The 23,483-nt window shown below is 47.8% G+C and overlaps 2 protein-coding genes across 4 annotated transcripts in view; both read left to right on the top strand.

Moving 5' to 3' along the window:
• Positions 1–23,483, top strand: part of PAK6 (p21 (RAC1) activated kinase 6) — a 57,294-nt gene that overhangs the window by 9,434 nt on the left and 24,377 nt on the right. For 2 of the 3 annotated variants that reach the window (XM_050954814.1, XM_050954815.1), the window contains exon 2: positions 16,409–16,488. The gene's annotated coding sequence lies outside the window, so the exon portion shown is untranslated. Of the gene's footprint in view, positions 1–14,889; positions 15,218–16,408; positions 16,489–23,483 lie in introns of all 3 variants that reach the window. The other variant, XM_050954816.1, reaches the window with a different exon arrangement.
• LOC127051893 (uncharacterized) overlaps positions 1–23,483 on the top strand; it is a 119,866-nt gene that overhangs the window by 94,261 nt on the left and 2,122 nt on the right. The window contains exon 2 of the mRNA XM_050954857.1: positions 22,400–23,050. Coding sequence (XP_050810814.1) covers positions 22,400–23,050 — 651 coding nt within the window. The remainder of the gene's footprint in view (positions 1–22,399; positions 23,051–23,483) is intronic.

The following is a 23,483-nucleotide window of genomic DNA, read 5'->3' as shown; positions in this document are numbered from 1 at the left end:
AAGTGGATCTGATTTTGGGACTCGCTGAAGTGAGTTGTTGGGGGCAGGTTGCAGAAAGCAGGCTTGTCTCTCACTGCATGTCTAGTCTGAGCATCAGTACAGGCTGTTGATAGACTCCCTCACTTCATGGGAATCTCCCTCCAAGATCTCCTGGAAACTCTCTTGGAGATACTGGACAATCCGCTACTGCAGGTTCCTTGGCAGAGCTGCTTTGTTTCTTGCCCCATTAATGGTAACTTTCCCACGCTACTTTGCCGTCATGGGTTGGGAGACGGGACGGACCATTGCTGCACACAGGTGAGCCGCATAGGGGCCAGGGCAGAAGCCACAGGCTTGGAGAAGACCCTCCCTGGATTCCCTGCTCATCCTCAGCAGCAAGATACCTTCCATAGCGATCACATCCTATGGAAAGTGTGGGGACAGGAATGATTCTCAAGCCCTCCTACAGTGCTGACTCTCTCCCAAGAGCCACATATCCAGTTACAGCAGGGTCCGGAAAGTGTGATTTACCCTGGCCCTGTGGCTACTCACCATTTTGGAGGTCTAGTGGCTCATGTGTACTTGCCTGGAGTCAGCCAGTTAGTGACAAGTGTGTGAGTACTGGCTATGTTTTAAAGCACTGAATCAGTGTTGTCTGTGTTGCAAACAATACTGCTTCTGTAAAATGTTGTATTTAAACTTCACAAAGCTGACCTTGGGAGCCCAGCCTCCCTCTTTGTTATCAGCAGCAGAACGGCTGTGCAGAATTAGAAAGTGGCCATGAAGAACTTAGGAGCACTTTCTCCGTGAGGTTATGATGCACTCCGCTGCTGAGAAACAGGAATTGAGGGAGTGGTGAGATAGTGAGAAGAGGGACCGAAAGGAGAACGCGGCACACCAAAAAGAAGCCACGGAGTGGCTCTTAAACGTTATGGAGCGCCAAGTGGACACGCTGCAGGAGATACTAGCTTTTCAAACCAAGCACCCGCCCTCCTCTGCAGCCGCTGTCAAAAAACTCTTTCCCATGCGCTCCCAACACACTGCCAACACACTGTTATCAACCTCCTGGCTCCACTCTCTACCCGCAGCATCCCACTCCTCCCTTCTCACAGTCCAGCAGTGTGGACTCCCACTACCCACTGCACTCAACACCCATCCCTTTGCAGTTTGGCCCTGCTGAAGTATAGCACCCGCTGCATTGTTCTCCAAAGGAGAAGGTTGGGTATGATCCTTGGACATACACAAATCTGTAGCTGTCCCAGAACCTCTGCTCCTCTTGAAACCTTCTTTTCCCCCTTCTCCCATCTCCCTCCCTGCTGATGAATTTTTTCATTTGATTCTCTCCTCTGGTGGTTGTCTTTTCATAAAATAATTGTGTTGGTTTGATACCCCCATGACTCCCCCTTCTCAGCTTTTCCACAAGTCTCTGCGGCAGAAGAGAAAGAGTTGCTCTGTGGGATAGCTACCCAAAGTGCACCGCTCTGAATACCGCTGTAAGTGCTGCAAATATGAACATCCTATTGTGCAGGCAGCTGTCAGTGTGAACACACAACAACGGTTTCCCTTCTGTGCTCTCTGAGTGGCGCTGTAATTGCTGGCACTGTAACTTTGCCAGTGTAGTGGTGCCCTAAGATAGACATAGAGTGGGGTTGACTTAGCACTAAATTTTGAATGTAGATGTTTGAAATATGGCCAGCAGGAATATTTCAAAAGCAGAGCTGGTTGTCCAGCAGCCCATGTAATGTTTTATATGTACTTGGGAAAGGTGTAGGCCAATCATATACATGAGCAAAAGCTCTCAGATGAGTCTTAAAAAGCAACAAAGAAATAGGGTTTATGTAGAAGTTGAAGCTGGAGGTTGAATAATAAAACTAGCATGTTATAGCTATTAGCAGACTTCTACCATTTTGCTGGCTAATAAAGTAGATAGATTATACTGTATCTGAATTTGGTTAATATCTCTACTTCAGATGATTGACCTAGAATAGATGTTCTGAACAGAGTTTATTATAATCTATGTCCCTGTTTCCTCTGCAAAAGATTTCAGTTTGTATTTCTGTAGCATCTTTAAGGATCTCAAAGCACTTCAAGAAACATAAATTCAGCATGAATTAACATGAAGTCTAGTATCTGGATGAGGTAGATGTTAATAGAATCATTTTACAGATCTGCACAGTAGAGTAGAAGGGATTTGCCCGAGGTGGCACAATGAGACTATGGGAGAGCTAGAACATACTGACCCTCTCTTGTAACTTTGGCAGTGAAGGAATGATTTACCTTGGAGGAAGCATCAGATGTGCCTTTAGTGTCACTCCTGCCACCCATATCTGGCGTGTAAGGCAGCACTGATGTGGTTAGACCTACTGGAACATTTTTGGGATTAAACTTTACATTATTTCTATTGCAATTCAACCAGCCTGTGAGTTTATTTTAAGGAAAAAGATGTTGAATGAGTGCATGGAAGTGATTTAGAATCAAATGGGGGCCATATTATGTACAGGGACCATTTGCCGAGCCACTGGCAATTTACCAATAGCAAAATGCCACATATGCTGCCCTAGTGATGGTCTCAAGCTTTTGCTTGAGTGTCATGTCCAGGCTGGATGGAGTTACAGCTCTAAAGTAAAGCTGGATACTTTCTTGTCCCTTCTGAAGCAAATCTGTCTCCTTATCTACATGCTTTGTGCTCCTGATGGGGGTCCTGTTGTGTCAGTACAAGGACCCAAGCCTGAATAACTCTCAGTAGTCAGGGGTTCCAGCTCCTCTGTAAATAACCTTGGGGGGCCCCAGCCTGTGAGACCGCTGAATGTGGATGCGTTGTGGTCTCCAGACAGTACTCATTTCTTCAACAGGGATGAGCAAACTCTGTTAGACTAAAACAACCCCCATCCTTACACCCTTCTGCATTTCAAGGCATGGAAGCAGGATTAAAGTGTAAACTCTTAGCAACAGTCCCTGCCTTGTTCTGTGTGTTTGTACTGCATCTAGCACAAACAGGGCCCTGTCCTGCTTGGGACTCCAGGGCACCAGTGTAATACAAATAGTAAAGAATAAGATGGGAGTGGTCTTGCTTAGCTAGATACAGGTGCTGAAATAGCCTGGGAGAGGCTGTTCTTTCACTATTTCTAGCTAGAACTGAAAGCAAATGTGCAAAAAATAATATAATAAAGTAAAGTAAATGAGAACAAGGTGAGAGTCTCTTCTTGTGAGATTCCCTGTCAGCTGTACAGACTCAAGGTCTGCATGGTTCAGATAAACCTTGGGTAAGCACCTAAACTTTAGAGTGCTTATCTAAATTGCACCTGAGCGCCAAACCTGCTGCTGGATTGCCCTCTCCCAGTCTCCAGCACATATCTGTCTAATGGGGGCCTGCTCCAATAGAAAGGTCCTTGAGTCTGATCCACTGAAGATGAGAGTGTGGGGGCGGCAGCAGATGGTGAGTACTGGTGCTGTTTATTGTGCTGGGCTAAGCAGGGAGAGAAATAGAAAGGAGACCCGCAGCATCCGGTTGAAATACGGCAACAAGTTTTATCTCTTTTGGAGACATGGTGTGAGGTGGTTCAAATAATTTGCTGTATTTATAAATCAAATAACCAGGCTCAGCCACTGAGGGTGACCAATACGCTCTGCAGTCTTTCTTGTTCCCCACATATGGCTGCCATAGGGGAGGCAGTCCTGGGGTTGGGAGAAGTAGTCTGAAAGAGCAAGTTGCAATTCAGCAACTGTGGCAAGAGTGATCTCTCTTTTTGTTCGTGTGTAATTCTCCCCAAGAAGCAGCTGGCTGGGAAGCAGCAGCAATGTGTTGGAAAGAGGCAAGGGGCAAATTGTAATTGGAAGGAAAATCTAAAGAGCTTCGATTCACAGGGAAAGTCTGTATTTTCAAAAGTGCATGGGATGCTAGGAATCCAAGTCTTACCTAAAAAGCCTGGAAGACGGCCTAGTCTTCATTGGGGCGCCACTTCAGATTTTGACCGGGGGAGGGGGCAACTTTAACCATGATTCCAGGGGCTATTAAGACACTTGAAAACTCTAGTTTTTTGGCAGATAACACAGCAATTAGCTGACAGGCGTGTTGTATCTAATTCCTATATAAAAGAAAGAAAATTAAATAAATATTAGACCCACTCAGCTCTTGTAATAACCTTAGTCCCAGTTTTGGACCTTAGCGTCCAAAATATGGGGGTTAGCATGAAAACCTCCAAGCTTAGCCACCAGCCTGGACCTGGTACCTGCTGCCACCACCCAAAAAATTAGAGTGTTTTGGGGCACTCTGGTCCCTCTGAAAAACCTTCCCTGGGGACCCCAAGACCCAAATCCCTTGAGTCTCACAACCAAGGGAAATAATCCTTTTTCCCTTCCCCCCTCCAGGTGCTCCTGGAGAGATACACAGACACAAGCTCTGTGAAACTACACAGAGGGACTCCCCCTCTCCGTTCCCAATCCTGGAAACAAAAGTACTTTCCTATTTCCCCAGAGGGAATGCAAAATCAGGCTAGCGATCCAACACACAAATCTCCCCTTGATTTCTTCCTCCCACCAATTCCCTGGTGAGTACAGACTCAATTTCCCTGAAGTAAAGAAAAACTCCAACAGGTCTTAAAAGAAAGCTTTATATAAAAAGAAAGAAAAATAAGTACAAATGTTCTCTCTGTATTAAGATGATACAACACAGGGTCAATTGCTTAAAAGAATATTGAATAAACAGCCTTATTCCAAAAGAATACAAATCAAAGCACTCCAGCACTTATATTCATGCAAATACCAAAGAAAAGAAACCATAGAACTTACTATCTGATCTCTTTGTCCTTACACTTAGAAACAGAAAATTAGAAAGTAGAGCTACTTCTCCAAAGCTCAGAGAAAGCAGGCAGACGGAAAACAAAGACACAGAGACACAATTCCCTCCACCCAAAGTTGAAAAAATCCGGTTTCCTGATTGGTCCTCTGGTCAGGTGCTTCAGGTGAAAGAGACATTAACCCTTAGCTATCTGTTTATGACACGCCCCCCAAATTGCAGACAGTGGGGAATGTCACTGGCGGCGATTTCCTTCTAGAACTTGAAAATAAACAGATTAATACAACACATACACCTTTACATATACTCCTAAGTATATAACTAACAGACTTCTACATTTTAAGAACACTTTTTAACTACTGAATTCATGAGCGTTGCCTTAAGTTGGGTAAAGGCCTTTTGACACTCATCAGTCCACTTAACTGCATTTGGCTGGGTCTTTTTGGTCAGGTCGGTCAGTGGGGCAGCGATTTGGCTGTAGTGTGGTACAAATCGCCTGTAGTATCCGGCCAAGCCTAAGAAGGATTGGACCTGCTTATTTGACTTTGGGACAGGCCACTTTTGGATAGCATCCACCTTGGCCTGTAGGGGGTTTATGGTTCCTCGACCCACCTGGTGCCCCAGGTAAGTCACTCTGTTTTGGCCTATTTGACACTTTTTGGCCTTAACAGTTAGTCCTGCCTGCCTGATGCGCTCAAAGACCTTTTCCAGGTGTAGTAGGTGTTCGGGCCAGGAGTCTGAAAAAATGGCCACATCATCGAGGTAGGCAACTGCAAATTTTCCCAGTCCAGCTAGTAGACCATCTACCAGCCTCTGGAAGGTGGCGGGTGCATTTCGAAGGCCGAAAGGAAGGACATTGAATTCATACACCCCCGCATGGGTGACGAATGCTGACCTCTCCTTGGCAGGTTCATCTAGCGGTACTTGCCAGTACCCCTTGGTTAAGTCTATTGTAGAGATGAACTGGGCACGTCCCAACTTTTCCAATAGCTCATCGGTACGTGGCATTGGATAGTTGTCCGGACGAGTTACAGCATTTAGCTTACGGTAGTCCACGCAAAAGCGTATTTCCCCATCGGGTTTGGGTACCAGAACCACTGGAGATGCCCATGCACTGGTAGATGAGCGGATTATACCCATCTGTAGCATGTTCTGGATCTCCCGTTCTATAGCAGCTTGGGCATGAGGAGACACTCGGTAGGGTGGGGTTCTGATTGGGTGAGCATTACCTGTATCAATGGAGTGGTATGCCCGTTCAGTCCGTCCTGGGGTGGCTGAGAACAGTGGGGCGAAGCTAGTGCACAGCTCCTTGATTTGTTGCCGCTGCAGACGTTCCAGGGTGGTTGAGAGGTTGACCTCTTCCACGCCACCGTCTTTTTTCCCGTCGTAGTAGACACCGTCAGGCCACTCAGCATCATCTCCCTGGACTGTAAACTGACAAACCTGTAAGTCTCTGGAATAGAAAGGCTTGAGAGAATTAACATGGTACACTTTAGGCTTTAGTGAGGAATTGGGAAATGCTATGAGGTAGTTTACAGCTCCCAGGCGCTCTTGGACCGTGAAGGGCCCTTCCCATGATGCTTCCATCTTATGGGCCTGTTGCGCCTTCAAGACCATAACCTGGTCTCCTACCTTGAAGGAACGTTCTCTGGCATGTCTGTCATACCAGGCCTTTTGCTCTTCCTGAGCATCCTTTAGATTCTCTCTAGCAAGGGCTAAAGAGTGTCGGAGGGTGCTTTGTAGGTTGCTTACAAAGTCCAGAATGTTAGTTCCTGGAGAAGGCATAAACCCCTCCCATTGCTGCTTTACCAACTGTAATGGCCCCTTAACCTCGTGACCATACACAAGTTCAAATGGTGAAAACCCTAAACTGGGATGTGGTACAGCCCTGTAGGCAAACAGCAACTGCTGCAACACTAGGTCCCAATTATTGGAGAATTCGGTGATGAATTTTCGTATCATGGCCCCCAAAGTTCCATTGAACCTTTCCACCAGGCCATTGGTTTGACGGTGGTACGGGGTGGCAACCAAGTGATTCACCCCATGAGTTTCCCACAGTTTTTCCATGGTCCCTGCCAGGAAATTAGACCCTGAATCTGTAAGGATGTTAGAGGGCCAACCTACCCTGGCAAAGATGTCTGTTAGGGCCAGGCACACAGTGTTAGCCCTGGTGTTGCCTAGAGCTACTGCTTCTGGCCATCGGGTAGCAAAGTCCACTAAAGTTAGTACGTACTGCTTTCCTCTGGGCGTCTTTTTTGGGAAAGGGCCCAGAATATCCACAGCTACTTGCTGAAATGGGACCTCAATTATGGGGAGTGGCTGGAGAGGGGCCTTGACCTGGTCTTGAGGCTTTCCCACTCTTTGGCATACCTTACAAGACCGGACATACTTGGCAACATCCTTGCCCATCCCCTTCCAGTGGAAGGACTTCCCCAACCGGTCCTTGGTTCTGTTCACCCCAGCATGGCCACTGGGATGATCATGGGCTAAGCTTAAGAGCTTCTCCCGGTACTTAGTTGGAACCACCAACTGTTTTTGCGGCTGCCATTCTTCCCGGTGTCCACCAGAAAGAATTTCCTTGTATAAAAGTCCTTGGTCTATAACAAACCGGGATCGATTAGAAGAGCTGAGAGGCGGTGGGGTGCTCCGTGCCGCCGCCCAAGCTTTCTGAAGGCTGTCATCTGCTTCCTGCTCAGTCTGGAACTGTTCCCTTGAGGCTGGGGTCACCAGTTCTTCCTCAGACTGTGGACTTGGGCTTGGTCCCTCTGGAAGCGATGTAGGTGATGGGGTTGTTTCCGTTGCTGGTGAACCGCTCTCCGCTGGTGCACCTGAGGGTATTTCAGGCTCTGGCTGAGCCTTTTGGGTATGGCTGTCTGTCGCTTCTGCCAGTTTTGGCTCGCTGGCGCCCTCTGGCGTTGAGTTTGAAGATGTAGTTGCACTTGCTGGTGCTGGTTGTTGTTCCAGTTCCGGGCCTGGGACTGGAGATGCTGTGGCTGTTTCAGTGGTAGGCATGGAATCCGGGTCCACTACCTCTGTCTGGGTCTCTGGTAACACAGACGGGGCCTCTGTGGACGGCTCAGGAACAGGAATGGGTCTGGAAGCTTGCCTGGTTTGGCTACGTGTAACCATTCCCACTCTCTTGGCCCGCCTCACCTGGTTGGCCAAGTCTTCCCCCAGTAGCATGGGGATAGGATAATTGTCATAGACTGCAAAAGTCCACATTCCTGACCAGCCTTTGTACTGGACAGGCAGTTGAGCTGTAGGCAAGTCTACAGCTTGTGACATGAAGGGGTAAATTGTAACTTTGGCCTTTGGGTTGATGAATTTGGGGTCAACGAAGGATTGGTGGATAGCTGACACTTGTGCCCCCGTGTCTCTCCACGCAGTAACCTTCTTTCCGCCCACTCTCAAATTTTCCCTTCGCTCCAAGGGTATTTGAGAGGCATCCGGGCCTGGGGATCTTGGGTGTGATGGTGGTGTAATGAATTGCACTTGCATGGTGTTCTTGGGACACTTGGCCTTGATATGTCCCAGTTCATTACACTTAAAGCATCTTCCATCTGATGGGTCACTGGGCCGAGGTGAGTTACTGGAGACTGGTGAGGTTGAAGGGTAGGGTATCTGTGGCTTTACTTGGGTGGTATGTGGGGTCTTTGGCTGTCCTCGGTTGTAGGGTTTATGGTCTGTGTGCCCCCTGGGGTAATCGTTCCCCTTGACAGTAGCTTTCTTGCTTTCTGCCAGTTCCATCCATTTGGCTCCAATCTCCCCCGCCTCAGCGATATTCTTGGGGTTTCCATCTTGTATGTACCGCGTGATGTCTTCAGGAACACCATCCAAGAACTGCTCCATTTGTATGAGGAGGTTTAGTTTTTCCAAGGTTTGAATGTTGTTTCCTGTTAGCCAGGCCTCATAGTTTTTTGCAATGTAGTAGGCGTGTTTGGGAAATGACACCTCTGGTTTCCACTTTTGGGTTCTGAAGCGCCGACGGGCATGATCTGGGGTTATCCCCATCCTGTATCTGGCCTTGGTTAGAAAAAGTTTATAGTCATTCATTTGGTGCTTAGGCATTTCAGCTGCCACCTCTGCTAAAGGTCCACTGAGCTGTGACCTCAATTCTACCATGTACTGGTCTTCGGGAATGCTGTACCCAAGACAGGCTCTTTCAAAATTTTCCAAGAAGGCCTCGGTGTCATCACCTGCCTTGTAGGTGGGAAATTTCCTGTGCTGTGGAGCAATATTTGGCGCTGGGTTGTTAGGGTTGGCTGGCACAGGCAGCCCAGCTTTTGCCAACTCCAGTTCATGTTTTCTCTGTTTTTCCTTCTCTTCATTCTCTTTTTGTTGCTTTTCCATTTCTCGGCGGTGGGCCAACTCTTCTTCTTCTTGTTTCCTTCGGTGGGCGAACTCTTCTTCTTCTAGTTTTCTTTTGTGTGCTGCCTGTTTGATTTGTTCTTCTCTTTCTTTCATCTCCATCTGTCGCCTGTGTTCAGCTTCTTTGATTTGTTCTTCAGCCGCAATTTTTGCCTTAGAAGTCATGATTCCTGTTTTCTGGTGTTGGGGTGCCCTCCGGTGTTTATCTTCTGAACTGCAGGTTCTCTGTTGCCTCCTGAAGTCTGCCTAGCAACAGTGCCTTTAGCTAATTTTCCTTTTCTCTCTCTAGCTAATGTTCAATGAAGGGAAACCAGAAAAACCACTTTATTTGCATGCCTATAAGTGCTGGTACGACTCTCAATGGGAGTGCTATTGTGTGACAAAAGACTGTTAATAGTCCTTAACGACTTCTGCTTAACATGCAAGCCACAAACTGCCAGAGAGAGCAGAAAAAAAAATTCTCTCTGGTTCCCTTTTAAAACCAAACTGTTTCTCTCTGCTAAAAAGCCCTTAGCAGAGAAAAGAAAAATATAATATTTCTACTGGCTTCTGGGTTCTGTCTATCTCCCACCAGCTGCCACTCATGTAATAACCTTAGTCCCAGTTTTGGACCTTAGCGTCCAAAATATGGGGGTTAGCATGAAAACCTCCAAGCTTAGCCACCAGCCTGGACCTGGTACCTGCTGCCACCACCCAAAAAATTAGAGTGTTTTGGGGCACTCTGGTCCCTCTGAAAAACCTTCCCTGGGGACCCCAAGACCCAAATCCCTTGAGTCTCACAACCAAGGGAAATAATCCTTTTTCCCTTCCCCCCTCCAGGTGCTCCTGGAGAGATACACAGACACAAGCTCTGTGAAACTACACAGAGGGACTCCCCCTCTCCGTTCCCAATCCTGGAAACAAAAGTACTTTCCTATTTCCCCAGAGGGAATGCAAAATCAGGCTAGCGATCCAACACACAAATCTCCCCTTGATTTCTTCCTCCCACCAATTCCCTGGTGAGTACAGACTCAATTTCCCTGAAGTAAAGAAAAACTCCAACAGGTCTTAAAAGAAAGCTTTATATAAAAAGAAAGAAAAATAAGTACAAATGTTCTCTCTGTATTAAGATGATACAACACAGGGTCAATTGCTTAAAAGAATATTAAATAAACAGCCTTATTCCAAAAGAATACAAATCAAAGCACTCCAGCACTTATATTCATGCAAATACCAAAGAAAAGAAACCATAGAACTTACTATCTGATCTCTTTGTCCTTACACTTAGAAACAGAAAATTAGAAAGTAGAGCTACTTCTCCAAAGCTCAGAGAAAGCAGGCAGACGGAAAACAAAGACACAGAGACACAATTCCCTCCACCCAAAGTTGAAAAAATCCGGTTTCCTGATTGGTCCTCTGGTCAGGTGCTTCAGGTGAAAGAGACATTAACCCTTAGCTATCTGTTTATGACAGCTCTAATATTAATATGTTCTGACGTCTTGTAGTAAGTCACTTAAAGGACACTGGTTAGGTTTAAAAATTTATATTTTAGTAAGTATATTCTTACTTTGCTTCTAACTCTGCGGAGAGAGAGACCCCATTAGGACTCCTGGGCTCTGGGAGAGGAGAGGGTTCCTAGTGGGTTACAGCAGGGGAGAGGGGGGAACATCTGGGTTCTATATAAGATCATCAGAATGGCCGTACTGGGTAAGACCAATGGTCCATCTAGCCCAGTATCCTGTCTTCCAACAGTGGCCAATCCCAGGTGCTTCAGAGGGAATGACTAGAACAGGCAATCATCAAGTGATCTGTCCTCTGTCATCCACTCCCAGCTTCTGGCAAACTGAGACTAGGGGCATGCAGAATATGGTGTTGGATCCCTGCCTACCCTGGCTAATAGCCATTGATGGACCTATCCTCCATGAACTTATCTAGTTCTGTTATTGGAACCCTGTTATAGTTTTGGCCTTCATAACATCCGCTGGCAGAGTTCCACAGGTTAACTGTGAGGAAATATTTTTGTTTGTTTTAAATCTGCTGCCTATTAATTTCATTGGGTGCCCCCTAGTTCTTGTGTTATGTGATTGAGTAAATAACATTTCCTTATTCAATTTTTCCACACCTTTCATGATTTTATAGACCTCTATCGTATCCCGCTTTGTCATCCTTTTCCAAGCTGAAAAGTCCTAGTCTTTTTAATCTCTCCTCATATGGTAAGTGTTCCAGACCCCTAATAATTTCTGTTGCCCTTCTCTGTACCTTGAGATCGGGTGACCCATATCTGCATGCAGTATTCAATATGTGGGTGGACCATGGATTTATGTAGAGACAATTTGATATTTTCTCTTTTATTTTCTATCCTTTTCCTAATGATTCCCAATATTCTCTTAGCATTTTTGGTTACCTCTACACATTGAGTGGATGATTTCAGAGAACTGTCCACAATGACTCCAAGATCTCTTTCTTGATGGGTAACAGCTAATTTAGACCCCATCATTTTGTATGCATAGTTGGGATTATACTTCGCCATGTGCATTACTTTGCATTTATCAATACTGAATTTCATCTGCCATTGCGTTGCCCAGTCATCCAGTTTTGTGAGATCCCTTTGTAACCCTTTTCAGTCTGCTTTGGACTTAACTATCTTGAGTAATTTTGTATCATTGGCAAATTTTGCCACCTCACTGTTTACTCCTTTTTCCAGATCATTTATGAATATGTTGAACAGCACTGATCCCAGTACAGAGCCCTGTGGGATACCACTATTTACCTCTCTCCACTCTCACCATTTATTCCTATCCTTTGTTTTCAGTCTTTTAACTGGAGTGTTTAGTAATGCTTTCAGGATCATCTAACTAGCCATAATTTAATTACAAGGCTTTTGTTATCTTAATCACCTTGCTTCTGTTTATAAACAAACTCCCTGCCCCAAAGGCAGAAGCTGGGAGCAGTACAGAATTCATCACATATCACACTCAAGATGTGTTGCAATTAAGAGCTCCGGCTGGGGTAGGGCATGCACTGTGAGGAGACCTCGGTTACAAAACTCAGAGGGGGGCTAGAGCCCTCCCTTCCCACCTTAAATGGCGCTCCAGGTCTTCATTTAAGATCCCAGACTGCTGAGGTTCACTTCAGGCTTCAAGCTGCTCTGGCTCCAGGCCTGCTGACAGGGGAGGGCAAAGGGGTGCTTTGCTCTACTGCCCTTGCTCTGCGCTGCTCCTGGAAGCGGCTGGCACATCCCTGCGGCCTCTGGGGAGGGGGTCTCCATGCGCTGCCCCCACCCTGAGCACTGACTCCGCAGCTCCCATTGGCCAGGAACTGTGGCCAATGGGAGCTGCAGGGGCAGTGCCTGTGGGCAGCAGCACGTGGAGATCCTCTGGGCCCCCTGTCTAGGAGCTGTTGCCAGAGGGGTGTGCCGGTTGCTTTCGGGAGCTATGTGAGGTAAGCGCCGACCCCTTGGCCCCCTCCTGCACCCCAACCCTCTACCCCAGCCTGGTGAAAGTGAATGAAGGTGAGGGCGAGTGAGCAATGGAGGAGGGAGGGGGATGGAGTGAGCAGGGGGTGGGGACTCAGAGAAGGGGCGGGACAGGGGCATGGTCTCAGGGAAGGGTCAGAGCCAGGCAAGGGCGGGGTTTGCATGATTAGACAGTTGGCAACGGTACTGGGTAGGCATGTGGAAGCCCTAGCTGTGGGGGAGGAGTGTGCCTAGCAATGCACCTGGCAGCTCGCTGGGCACCTGCCAGTGCAGGTGCAGCACCACCCAAATGTCACGCAGACCGTCTTCGTGGGCGCGGCTTGTGCATGCTTGGGGGCCCACTGACTGTTCTGTCCTGGGGCCCGGAATTGCTGTTGGCTTGCCTGTCTGGCTCCATTCAAAGTCCTCATTCTGGCAAGTAGAGCCAGGCCCTTCCATCTGTGGCAAAGCCTGTCTCCATGACTAAGATGTGCCTCTTGTTTTAGAGGGCTTTGTGCAATGCTCCCAAACACTTAAAGCCATGGAGGACCATTCTTGTGTAGATTTAAAGGCCGTTCCAAACCTGGGTGACTCCCTGTACAGTATAAGTGATATTTCTTTGTGCTGCTCCTCCAAACTTACTCAAATAGACCAACCTTCATGGCCTGGCACAATGGAAATGTATAGAAGAAGCAGATGCTAATGAATGACAGTATGCAAGAGTGTAACACACATTTCAGCAGCAGGCACATCCTTTGCCAACCTGGCAAACAAAGGCTCATGCTCTGATCTTCCACATGGCAGCACTTTGCAGCTCAAATTGCAGTCTTCTGAAGGGAGAGCTGCTGGGATGCTAATGCTGGCCGTTCTCTCTTCTGAGCACTGTTTGGTGTTTGCTATCGCTAATAAAAATGTCTCCTTTCTTGGATACAACTGCTCATGGGACACCAACTTTACATGCCCCAATAGGAACAGGCAGACCAACCCCCAGATAGAAAGGGTATTGGCTAACTTTACTTCCTAGACCCCAGAGAGGATGCTGTAGGGAACCAGTAGGAAATCTCCTTGGTAGGCCTCAGCAGACAAGGACCTGTAGAATAATGCAGGAGCGCTGTCCTGTTGGCATAGAGCGTCTTTACCAGACATGCTGCAGCTGCGCCAATGTAGCGCTTCTAGTGTAGACCTGCCCTCAGTATTATAATCATGATTCTCTGAATTACAGTAGTTCCTATAGATCCTAGCTGAGACCCTGGGCCCATTGTGCTGGGCACTGTACATACAGATAGTAAAAGACACCCTGTCCTGAAGAGCTTGTAATTTAAATAGACAAGAGAAGTAGTGGGAGGGGAAACTGAGGCACTTGGAGGTGAAGTAACTTACCCGAGGGGTTACACAGAAAGTCAGTGGCAGGGTCAGGATTAGGACCCAGGTCTCCTGAGTCCCACTTCTGTGCCCCATCCACTGGGCCATAATGTCTGTCTGTGGTGCCCATGTCAGTTTAATTGATCAGGGTTACTTACATCATGGATTTTTTTTTTTTAAATACCATGTTAGCAAAACATACACACACACACACACAAACAAAAGGGAGTAAATTACACGGTGTGAGGTGGGGATATTTTTAGCTTTGCTCTTTGGACCTAATCAGTTAGGCTGGCATTGTTTGCAATAGACTGTTGCAATAAGGCAAGAGTCCCCTTTATTTGCTCTAGGGAAATTGCTGTTGATGGCTTTGGCAGACATGAACTCTGACCTCCTCCTGTTCCTCATCCACATTCCACCTCTTCCCATCCCCCGCTGCTGACTGATGTTCCAGCAGACAGAAGTCACTGATGCAGAAATATATATTTCCAGGAGTCAATAAGCCCCGAGCCACAGCACAATTGGAGCAACAGGATTATAGGGTGATACTAGACAGTAGACCACACAGCACTGAGTCATAGCAAGCTACAGAGGAAAAGGATTGGCACCAGGCCACGTGCTGCACATCTGCAATGCAAATTAATTATCATCTATCCGGACATATATCAAATGATCAAAGTTCCTGCTGCCAGGAATGACTAGGAATTTATGGCAAGTCCTGAAATTCACAACACAGCGGGAGATGTCGGGATTCATTAGGAACTGCAGCAGCTCTAGGCCCCAAGGCAGTGGAAACAAGAGAAGCGCAGTAACGAGCAAGTCGGAGCATTAATAGGTCAGCCAGTGAGGAGGGGTGCAAGGTGGCGACCTTGCAGAGGCTCTTGTCTGAGGCCCAGCAAACCTCAGTGCTCTGGTGCAACTCTGAGCACCTTCTGTCTCCTGTCCCTTCCAGAGTCCAAAGGGAGATGGTGATGATGAGGAGGAGGAAGGAGGATCCCATGAGGCCCCAGTGTCAGCTTTCATCATGCTCTTTGCAATGAGAGCCTGAGACTTTCCAGCGCTGAACATTTCTGTGTCTCATCTACCACCACACCCTGAAATCAAATTCACAGCCAGGTGAACCAGGCATTGTACAAACATGTCAGAGCTGCCTCCGCCCCCTTCTCTCCCGCTCTCTCTTGCCTTCTCCTTTCTCTCTCAAGTTTCTTGGCGAGTCAACGGATTCCAGCGTGTGAATATTTCCACCTCTCCACTGGTTCTGGAGCAGTCAGAAATCTAGGGTAAGCATCAGATGGCAGGTCTGGGGACAGTCACTGGGTTTGCTTTCTGTATTTAGAACAACAACCGTCTAATGGCTGCTGTTTCCTGTGGTTTGTTTCCTCTGTTTACAGAGGACTAGGTCTGTCAGTTTAAACTAATGTCTCGGCTTTCCTGTGGCTGTGCTTCTATGGGTTAACCCCTTCTCTTCGGAGCTGCGTTTTCAATCTTAGCAGTGCCAGGAATGCACGTGCTGAGCTCTTGTGTGTTGGCAGCACCACTTTACAGCAATGGGAGAGGGAAGCAGTTTGGGGGTTGTGGAGCTTTTTCCTTCCGGTCTGGTTCTGGAAGGGAAAGAAAACTGGAAGCTGGGCTGCTCTGGGAAGGAATTTACTCCATCTTTGCTCCTACAGCCCAGTGACACCGTCCACCAATTGGCTTTGCTGGATGGCAGTGGTGGTTTCCCTGCAGCCCTTTCTCTCTTCTCACTCGGAATTGTCCTCTACTGGCACTCGCACAGTGGGACAGGCAGTGAGATCTCCTTTCTTTCACCACCCCATCCCCTTCAGACAAGCAAGAATGCATGTCTCTTATGGGGATGTGGCATTTGGGACCTGTTAGTGTAAGCTGTCAGCAGAGTGTGGAATGAAAATGCCTTGCCGGACTTGGCAGTTGGTGAAGAAGGTTAAAGTCACCCCGATGATGCTTGGGAAAGCAGACAGCCCATGTCAGGAACATGCCTGCTTGCTGGTGTATGCAAGATGTAACAATATCTCCAGGGAGCGCCCTTATATCTGCAGGGACCCTCACCATACCTATCAAAGATACTTATTGATTGACTAGCTAAAACCCCTCATGCCCATATCCCTGGATTTCTCCCTTGCTATGTCAGCTAAGACCCTTTCAGCACAGCTACTGACATATTGTGTTGAAACACTGTGTATATCTGGCTAGCAGGGAACTAGCTAACTTCATACTATTTGAAAACCATTTGTCAAATGACATTGGCAATGTACACACAATCTCTTTTAACCAAGTGATCTCTCACACACACACACACACACACACACACACACACACACACACACACACACACACACACACACACACACACACACACACACACACACACACAGAGACAGTACAAGGAAAAGGTAGGTCTGTGGCAATTGTCCAGTAATATTTACTGATCCATTTGTCCTCTTGTTTGCCAGGATATTAATGACTTAATGTACTGGAGTACCGAACAGTGAAGTAGTCTGAGAAGAAGTAGAAGAAGAGAAGCACCTAGCTGGTGAGTGAGTACTCAAAGGTGGGGCTTGGGGATCTGTGCAAAACGAGGCATTTGCTGAAAAGATAAATGGCCAATCCCCCTTTCTGGAGTCTATCCATAAGACAATGCCCAGTGCAGCTGAATCCCTAAATTGCTGCTTGTGAAAGGGGTGCTGCTGTCTTGGCATTGTATAAATTCTCTCTCCCCTAAGCAGTCTAGTTATTAATCACGTGATAAGGCTGTGCATTGATGCGTACATTGTGCAGCACATTGATATGTATGAACAATGGCTTATAAATAAGCTAATAGTAAATAGAGCTGGTCAACTAGTATAAAGACCTGTTTGTGAAATTAGCAGCTGGGCTTCAAAGCAGCCTGTTTGTGCCCCTTTGTGGTATGCTGCCTGTGAACATTCATGTGAACAAAATTTTGTGTGTAAGAATGTTCATGAGAGAGAATTTGGGGCCCAGCAGGTGAGATTCAGTTAACTGAGAAACAAAATTTGTTTTGACGACCAAACAAAATTCCTTCCAGAGGAAAGTGTATGTACTTTGTAAAAGTTCAGCCATCCTATCATGGAACAGAAACAATAGCATGTGAGGTTGGTGACCAGTCCCACACGTCAAATAACGAATTCTGGGTATCAGTACCTAAATGGATAGTTGCTGTGAACAGTTTGTGAACAACCCACAGGCCAAACATCTTTGTCAAAATTATTTGATGTGTTCATAAAAATCACAATCTGTTCAAAGACAATTCATGTGCAGAGAGAAAGGGCTAAATATGTTGAGTAAACTGTTCAAAACAATTGGACAGATAAGCTCTAAATGTAAGTAAAAATGCATTTAACTACATACTTCCCATTCTCCTGGATCATGCAATATTTTATTTTCAAACCTACACTGCATTATTTTTGCTCCTGATAATCAAGGTTTATCTATCTATCTTTGTAGAAGGATGGTATCTAAGGCTCCATGTCATCCCCTGGGTCTGGCTCAGACATAACTCCCTGGGAGTCCAGTTAACACTCCTCTTCAGTCAGTGACAGAATCTCTGGAGGTTAACATAAGATGCTACCCTCCTCAGCCCAGGGGTTAGGGAAGAGCACATGTATCATCACAGCAATCTCAGACCATGTCAGATCAGGATTTAAACTATGGGACCAATTCTCCACTCTATCACATCACTTTTGTTCCTGTGTATCTCTGTTGACATGAATGGGTTATATCGATGTTGTAAACATTTGTTAACCTTTATGCTGAAATGTTTCCAATTAATATTGAGTTGTTAATCATAAGGGTCCATGAAAACCCAACTTGGTTTTCAGATTCAAGCTTCTAGATTGGGTGCAAAAAAACTGTTTAGTAGAGGATCACTAGGCAACACTTTGAATGATACAACCAAACTTTATTAGAAAAATGATTAGTTAAGCCAAACAGGCATGTAAATACTATGTACACAAATGCTACTATTGTATTCCCAGTCCAAGATGGACTGGTGTGTCAATGGGTGATCAGTCCACTGACAACAGAGTGAAGTACAGCCTTATAGTCTTGGAACTGAATGGTACTCTTTGGATGTTAACTGGAGCTCTCCCTTGCAATTCAGCAAAACTACTCCTTTTATACTCTATTACAGGGGTAGGCAACCTATGGCATATGTGGCAAAGGCGGCACACGAGCTGATTTTCAGTGGCACTCACACTGCCCGGGTTCTGGCCACCGGTCCGGGGGCTCTGCATTTTAATTTAATTTTAAATGAAGCTTCTTAAACATTTTAAAAACCTTATTTACTTTACATAAAACAATAGTTTAGTTATATATTATAGACCTATAGAAAGAGACCTTCTAAAAACATTAAAATGTATTACTGGCACGCGAAACCTTAAATTAGAGTGAATAAATGAAGACTCGGCATAGCACTTCTGAATGGTTGCTGACCCCTGCATTATTATAACACTAATTAACATTAAACTGTCCTTTACCATAACTATATTTCTTTCATCTTCTTATTGGCTCTTTACACTACACATTATTTAAATTAACATCTGCACCAATGGCCTTGGCATACTAGCAATATAGATAACATTTCAATAAACCATTCACAATTTTCATAAACACTTATTAAAAATGTTGCTTAAACCAGTTATAACCCAATCATAATGGTAACAAAGCCCTGGGTCACATCCTTGCTAACTCTTACTTTCCCATAACACTCTGTCTCCAACTCATCTTTGCCTCTTCTCACACTAGCAACTTCAGTTTCCCTTACTCCTCTACACCTAGGTTTTGGACTCAAGTTAGCCTAACTTCTACTTACTTCTTAATCCAAACTATCCTATAGCTTATAGTGTAAATCAGATATAATGGAGGGGAGAATCAGGCCATATCCATTTAACATGGCTCTTGTATGGTATTTAAAGGGCAAGCACAGGTTCCTGGGTGGCAGCATGTTTGTTGTTGCTACACTGCTGAATTAACCCTTGAGCAGTATTGATATTACTTTTGGTTTTAGATTGATTGCCTTGGTCTTACATAAGAGTCAAACATTAACATAGTTGGATAAAATAAAAATCAGGCTCCTGTTCCCTTCAAAACCTGTTATTAGAAATGTTTCTTAGCCTTATGTATGATGATGCTATTACCCTTGCAAATCAGAGGCTCCTCCCATTCCCATCCCTACCACAGTCTGAGATCTGGGTGACAAAATAACTGATACCTGAGAGGAGGTGTGGTCTGACCTGATGTTACTGAATTGTGACTGCAGGGTCAGTGTACTGTAATGGATACAGCAGGGGGCTGGGGGTCAGTGAGGCTCTGAGTTCTAAGCTCAGTTTATATGACTCACTGTGTGGTTTGGGTACGACTGCCAACTTCCTAGTCTCACAAAACCGAACACTCTAACCCCACCCCTTCCCTGAAGCCCTGCCACCCATTCATTACATTCCCTCTCCCTCGATAGCTCCCACTCCTCCACCCTCACTCATATGCGGCAGGTTATATACATTTGCGGCGCCCGAGCCCCAGGAATACTCAGGGCTGGGGGCCCTGCTCCAGCAATATTTGGAGCTGGGTCTCTCCCCCGGCCCTGCCCGGATCGGGCCCCGGCCCCCGCGGGTCTCCACCCGCTGCGCCGTGTCCCTGCCTGGAGCGGGTTCCAGACTCCACCTGCCACCCCTCCCCCTGTGCGTCCCCCCCCCGGCCGCGCCGCGTCCCTGCCTGACAGAAATCAGCGCCCGCCTCTCCCCTGCCTGCTTGCGCTGTGGAGTAGCTCCCAGCAGAACTGCTGTCTGCTGCCTCAGGGTCCTAGTGCCTGCCAACCCCTATTGGCAAGGCAGGCTGCCCTTACCCTGCCCTTCTGCCCTAGCCCTGAGCCTCTCCAACGCCCCAAACCCCTCAGCCCCAGCCAGAGCCCTCATCCCCCCTCACCCTAATCCTCTTCCTCAGCCCTGAGCCCCCCTGCATCATGAACCCCTCATCCTCAGCCCCAACCCTCATTCCCCTGCACCGTGATCCTCTGCCCCAGCCCTGAGCCCCCCCACATCATGAACCCTCATCCTCAGCCCCACAGCCCTCACCCCACATCCCAACCCTCTGGCCTAGCCGTGAGCCCCCCGCATCATGAACCCCTCATCCTCAGCCCCACAACCCTCACCCCTGCACTCCCTCCTATCCCCAAACTCCCTCCCAGAGTGTGCACCCCCTCTGAGCGTGCACCACCTCCCTCTTCCTACACACCCACCCCCAGCCCAGAGCCTGCACCCAAACTCCATCCCAAAGCCTGCACCCCTCACCTCCTCCTGCATACCCACCCCCGGCCCCAGCCCGGAGCCTGCACCCAGCACCCAAACTCCATCCCAAAGCCTGCACCCCTCCTGCACCCTAATCCCCAGCCCAGGACCTGCACCCCAGACCTCCCCCCGAAACCCCGCCCAGAGCCTTAGGCAGGTGGGGGTGGAGTTTGGGGGGGCGGAGTTGGGAGGCGGGTGCTGGGCACCACCAAAATTTCTACAAACTTGCCACCCACGCCCTCACTCACTTTTACTGGGCTGGGGCAGAGGGTAGTGGTGCAGGAGGGGGTGAGGGCCTTAACTGGGGGTGCAGGCTCTGGGGTGGGGCCAGAAATGAGGGTTCAGGGTGCATGAGGGGGCTTCAGCCTGGGGCAGAGAGTTGGGGTATGGGAGGGGTGAGGGCTCCGGCTGGGGGTGCAGACTCTGGGGTGGGGATGAGCGGTTTGGAGTGCACGAGGGGGCTCCAGGCTGGGGGCTGGGGCCAAAGGATTTGGAGTGTGGGAGGGGGCTGCAGGTTGAGGCAGGGTGTTGGAGTCTGGAGGGGGTGAGGGCTCAGGGGTGGGGCCAGGGATGAGGGGTTTGGGGTGCAGGAGGATAATCCAGTTTGGGGAGGCTTGGGGGTGGGGATGAAGGGTTTGGGGTGCAGGAGGGTACTCCCAGGTTGAGGAGGGCTCAGGGCTGGGGCAGGGGGTTGGAGCTTGGGGTTGGGGCATGGCCAGCTCTCGGTCAGTGGTGCAGCGGGGGGGCTAAGGCAGACTGCCTGCCTGTCCTAGCACCATACTGAACGTGCCCCAGAAGCGGCCAGCAGGTCCAGGTCTTAGGCAGGAGCAGCCAGGAGACTCCACGTGCCGCTCTCGTCTGCAGGCACTGCCCCCTCCAGCTCCCATTGGCTGGGAACCAGCCAATGGGAGTGCAGAGCTGGTGCTCAGGGCGGAGGCAGTGTGTGGAGCCCTGTGCCCTCCCTTCCCCCCGCCTAAGAGCGGAGCTGCTGGCCCCTTCTGCGGTGCAGCACAGTGTCAGCCAGGACAGGTAGGGACTAGCCTGCCTTAGCGCGCAGCACCACCAACCGGACTTTTAATAGCCCAGTTGGTGGCGCTGACTGGAGCCACCAGGGTCCCTTTTTGATGGAGTGTTCCGGTCGAAAACCAGACACCTGGTCACCCTAGGTTTACGGTAAGTCACTTTACGTCTCTGTGCTTCAGTTTCTCCATCTGTAAAATGGGGATAATACAATTGACCAGTCTAACAGGCTGATGGCAGGTTTCGTGTTTTCATAAAGCACTTTGAGCTGCATGAGTGCAAAGCAATGTGTTATTACCTACATTATGATAAGTAGGGAATCAACTTGTCTTTATTATTGTTTGGAAGCAGCTAAAATTGTCTCCAAAACCTTGCTAGCCAAGCTGCTGGTATCGTCATGATCAGGTGGCATGCTCCTGCCATCTCAGCACATTTCCACCACATTGCTAAGGCAAGAATCCTGGGGCCTCATTCCTCATTGCTCTGCACCTTGTGTGGGCTCTTACATCTGGGTACAGTGAGTGTAAAATGCTACCATTTTGATTTGGTAGCATTTTTCACCCCCTTTGCACAGATGTAGATGACTTCGCAAGGTGCAGGACAATGGAGAATCAGGGCTTGGGATTTCCCTGCCCTTATATACTGAGTCCCAAGGAAGGGCAAGCTTGGCAAATATGTCCACAGTGTCTTGAATTAATGAGCAATCTGTTATATGGCAAGTGGAGAGCATGTGGAAAAACATGATTTTTTAAAAATGAAAACAATCCATCTCCATTTTTGGATGCACCCCAGGGACTGTAAATGGAATGGGGCTGTGAATGTAGGGCAGTGTCCATCTGTGGCCTGGTCTACACTACGCGTTTATACTGATTTTAGCAGAGTTAAACCGATTTAACGCTGCACCCGTCCACACAACGAAGCCCTTTATATCGATATAAAGGGCTCTTTAAACTGGTTTCTGTACTTCTCCCCGATGAGAGGAGTAGTGCTGAAATCAGTATTACCATATCGGATTAGGGTTAGTGTGGCTGCAAATCGACGGTATTGGCCTCCAGGCGGTATCCCACAGTGCACCACTGTGACCACTCTGGACAGCAATCTGAACTTGGATGCACTGACCAGGTAGACAGGAAAAGCCCCGCAAACTTTTGAATTTCATTTCCTGTTTGTCCAGCGTGGAGAGCTCACCAGCACAGGTGACCACGCAGAGCTCATCAGCACAGGTAACAATGCAGTCTTCTGAGAATCGAAAAAGAGCTCCAGCATGGACCGCATGGGAGGTACTGGATCTGATCGCTATATGGGGAGAGGATTCTGTGCTAACAGAACTACGTTCCAAAAGACGAAATGAAAAAATATTTGAAAAAATTTCCAAGGCTAGGATGGAGAAAGGTTACACCAGGGACTCAGTGCAGTTCAGAGTGAAAGTTAAGGAGCACAGACAAGCCTACCAGAAAACCAAAGAAGCAAACGGAAGGTCCAGGGCAGGGCCGAAAACATGCCACTTCTACACTGAGCTGCATGCAATTCTAGGGGGTTCCGCCACCACTACCCCACCACCCCTGTCCGTGGATTCCGAGGTGGGGGTGGTAATCTCAGCCATGGCTGAGGATTCTGCGGACGGGGAAGATGAGGAGGAGGATGAGCTTGCAGAGAGCACACAGCACTCCGTTCTCCCCAACAGCCAGGAGCTTTTTCTCACCCAGACAAAATTACCCTCCCAGCCCTCCCAAGCCAGTAGCCCAGACAATGAAGCCATGGAAGTGACCTCTGGTGAGTGTACCTTTGTAAATATAAAACATGGTTTAAAAGCAAGCGTTTTTTAATGATTGATTTGCCCTGAGGACTTGGGATGCATTTGTGGCCAGTACAGTTATTGGAAAAGTTTGTTAACATGTCTGGGGATGGAGCAGAAATCCTCCAGGGACATCTCCATGAAGCTCTCCTGGAGGTACTCCAAAAGCCTTTGCAGAAGGTTTCTGGGCAAGGTAGCCTTATTCCGTCCACTATGGTAGGACACTTGAACACGCCATGCATGTAGCAAGTAACACTCACCATGTTCCATATCATTGCATGACAAAGCCTAGCTGCATATGGTCCCGGTGATTGCTGGCATTCAAGCAACATCCATTCTTTATCTCACTGTGTTATCCTCAGGAGAGTGATATCGTTCATGGTAACCTGGTTGAAATTCAGGAATTTAATT

This window comes from Gopherus flavomarginatus, chromosome 5, assembly GCF_025201925.1.
Source record: "Gopherus flavomarginatus isolate rGopFla2 chromosome 5, rGopFla2.mat.asm, whole genome shotgun sequence".
NCBI lineage: Eukaryota > Metazoa > Chordata > Testudines > Testudinidae > Gopherus > Gopherus flavomarginatus.
The sequence above is the reverse complement of the archived record's forward strand: the minus strand, read 5'-3'. Positions and strand labels throughout refer to the sequence as shown.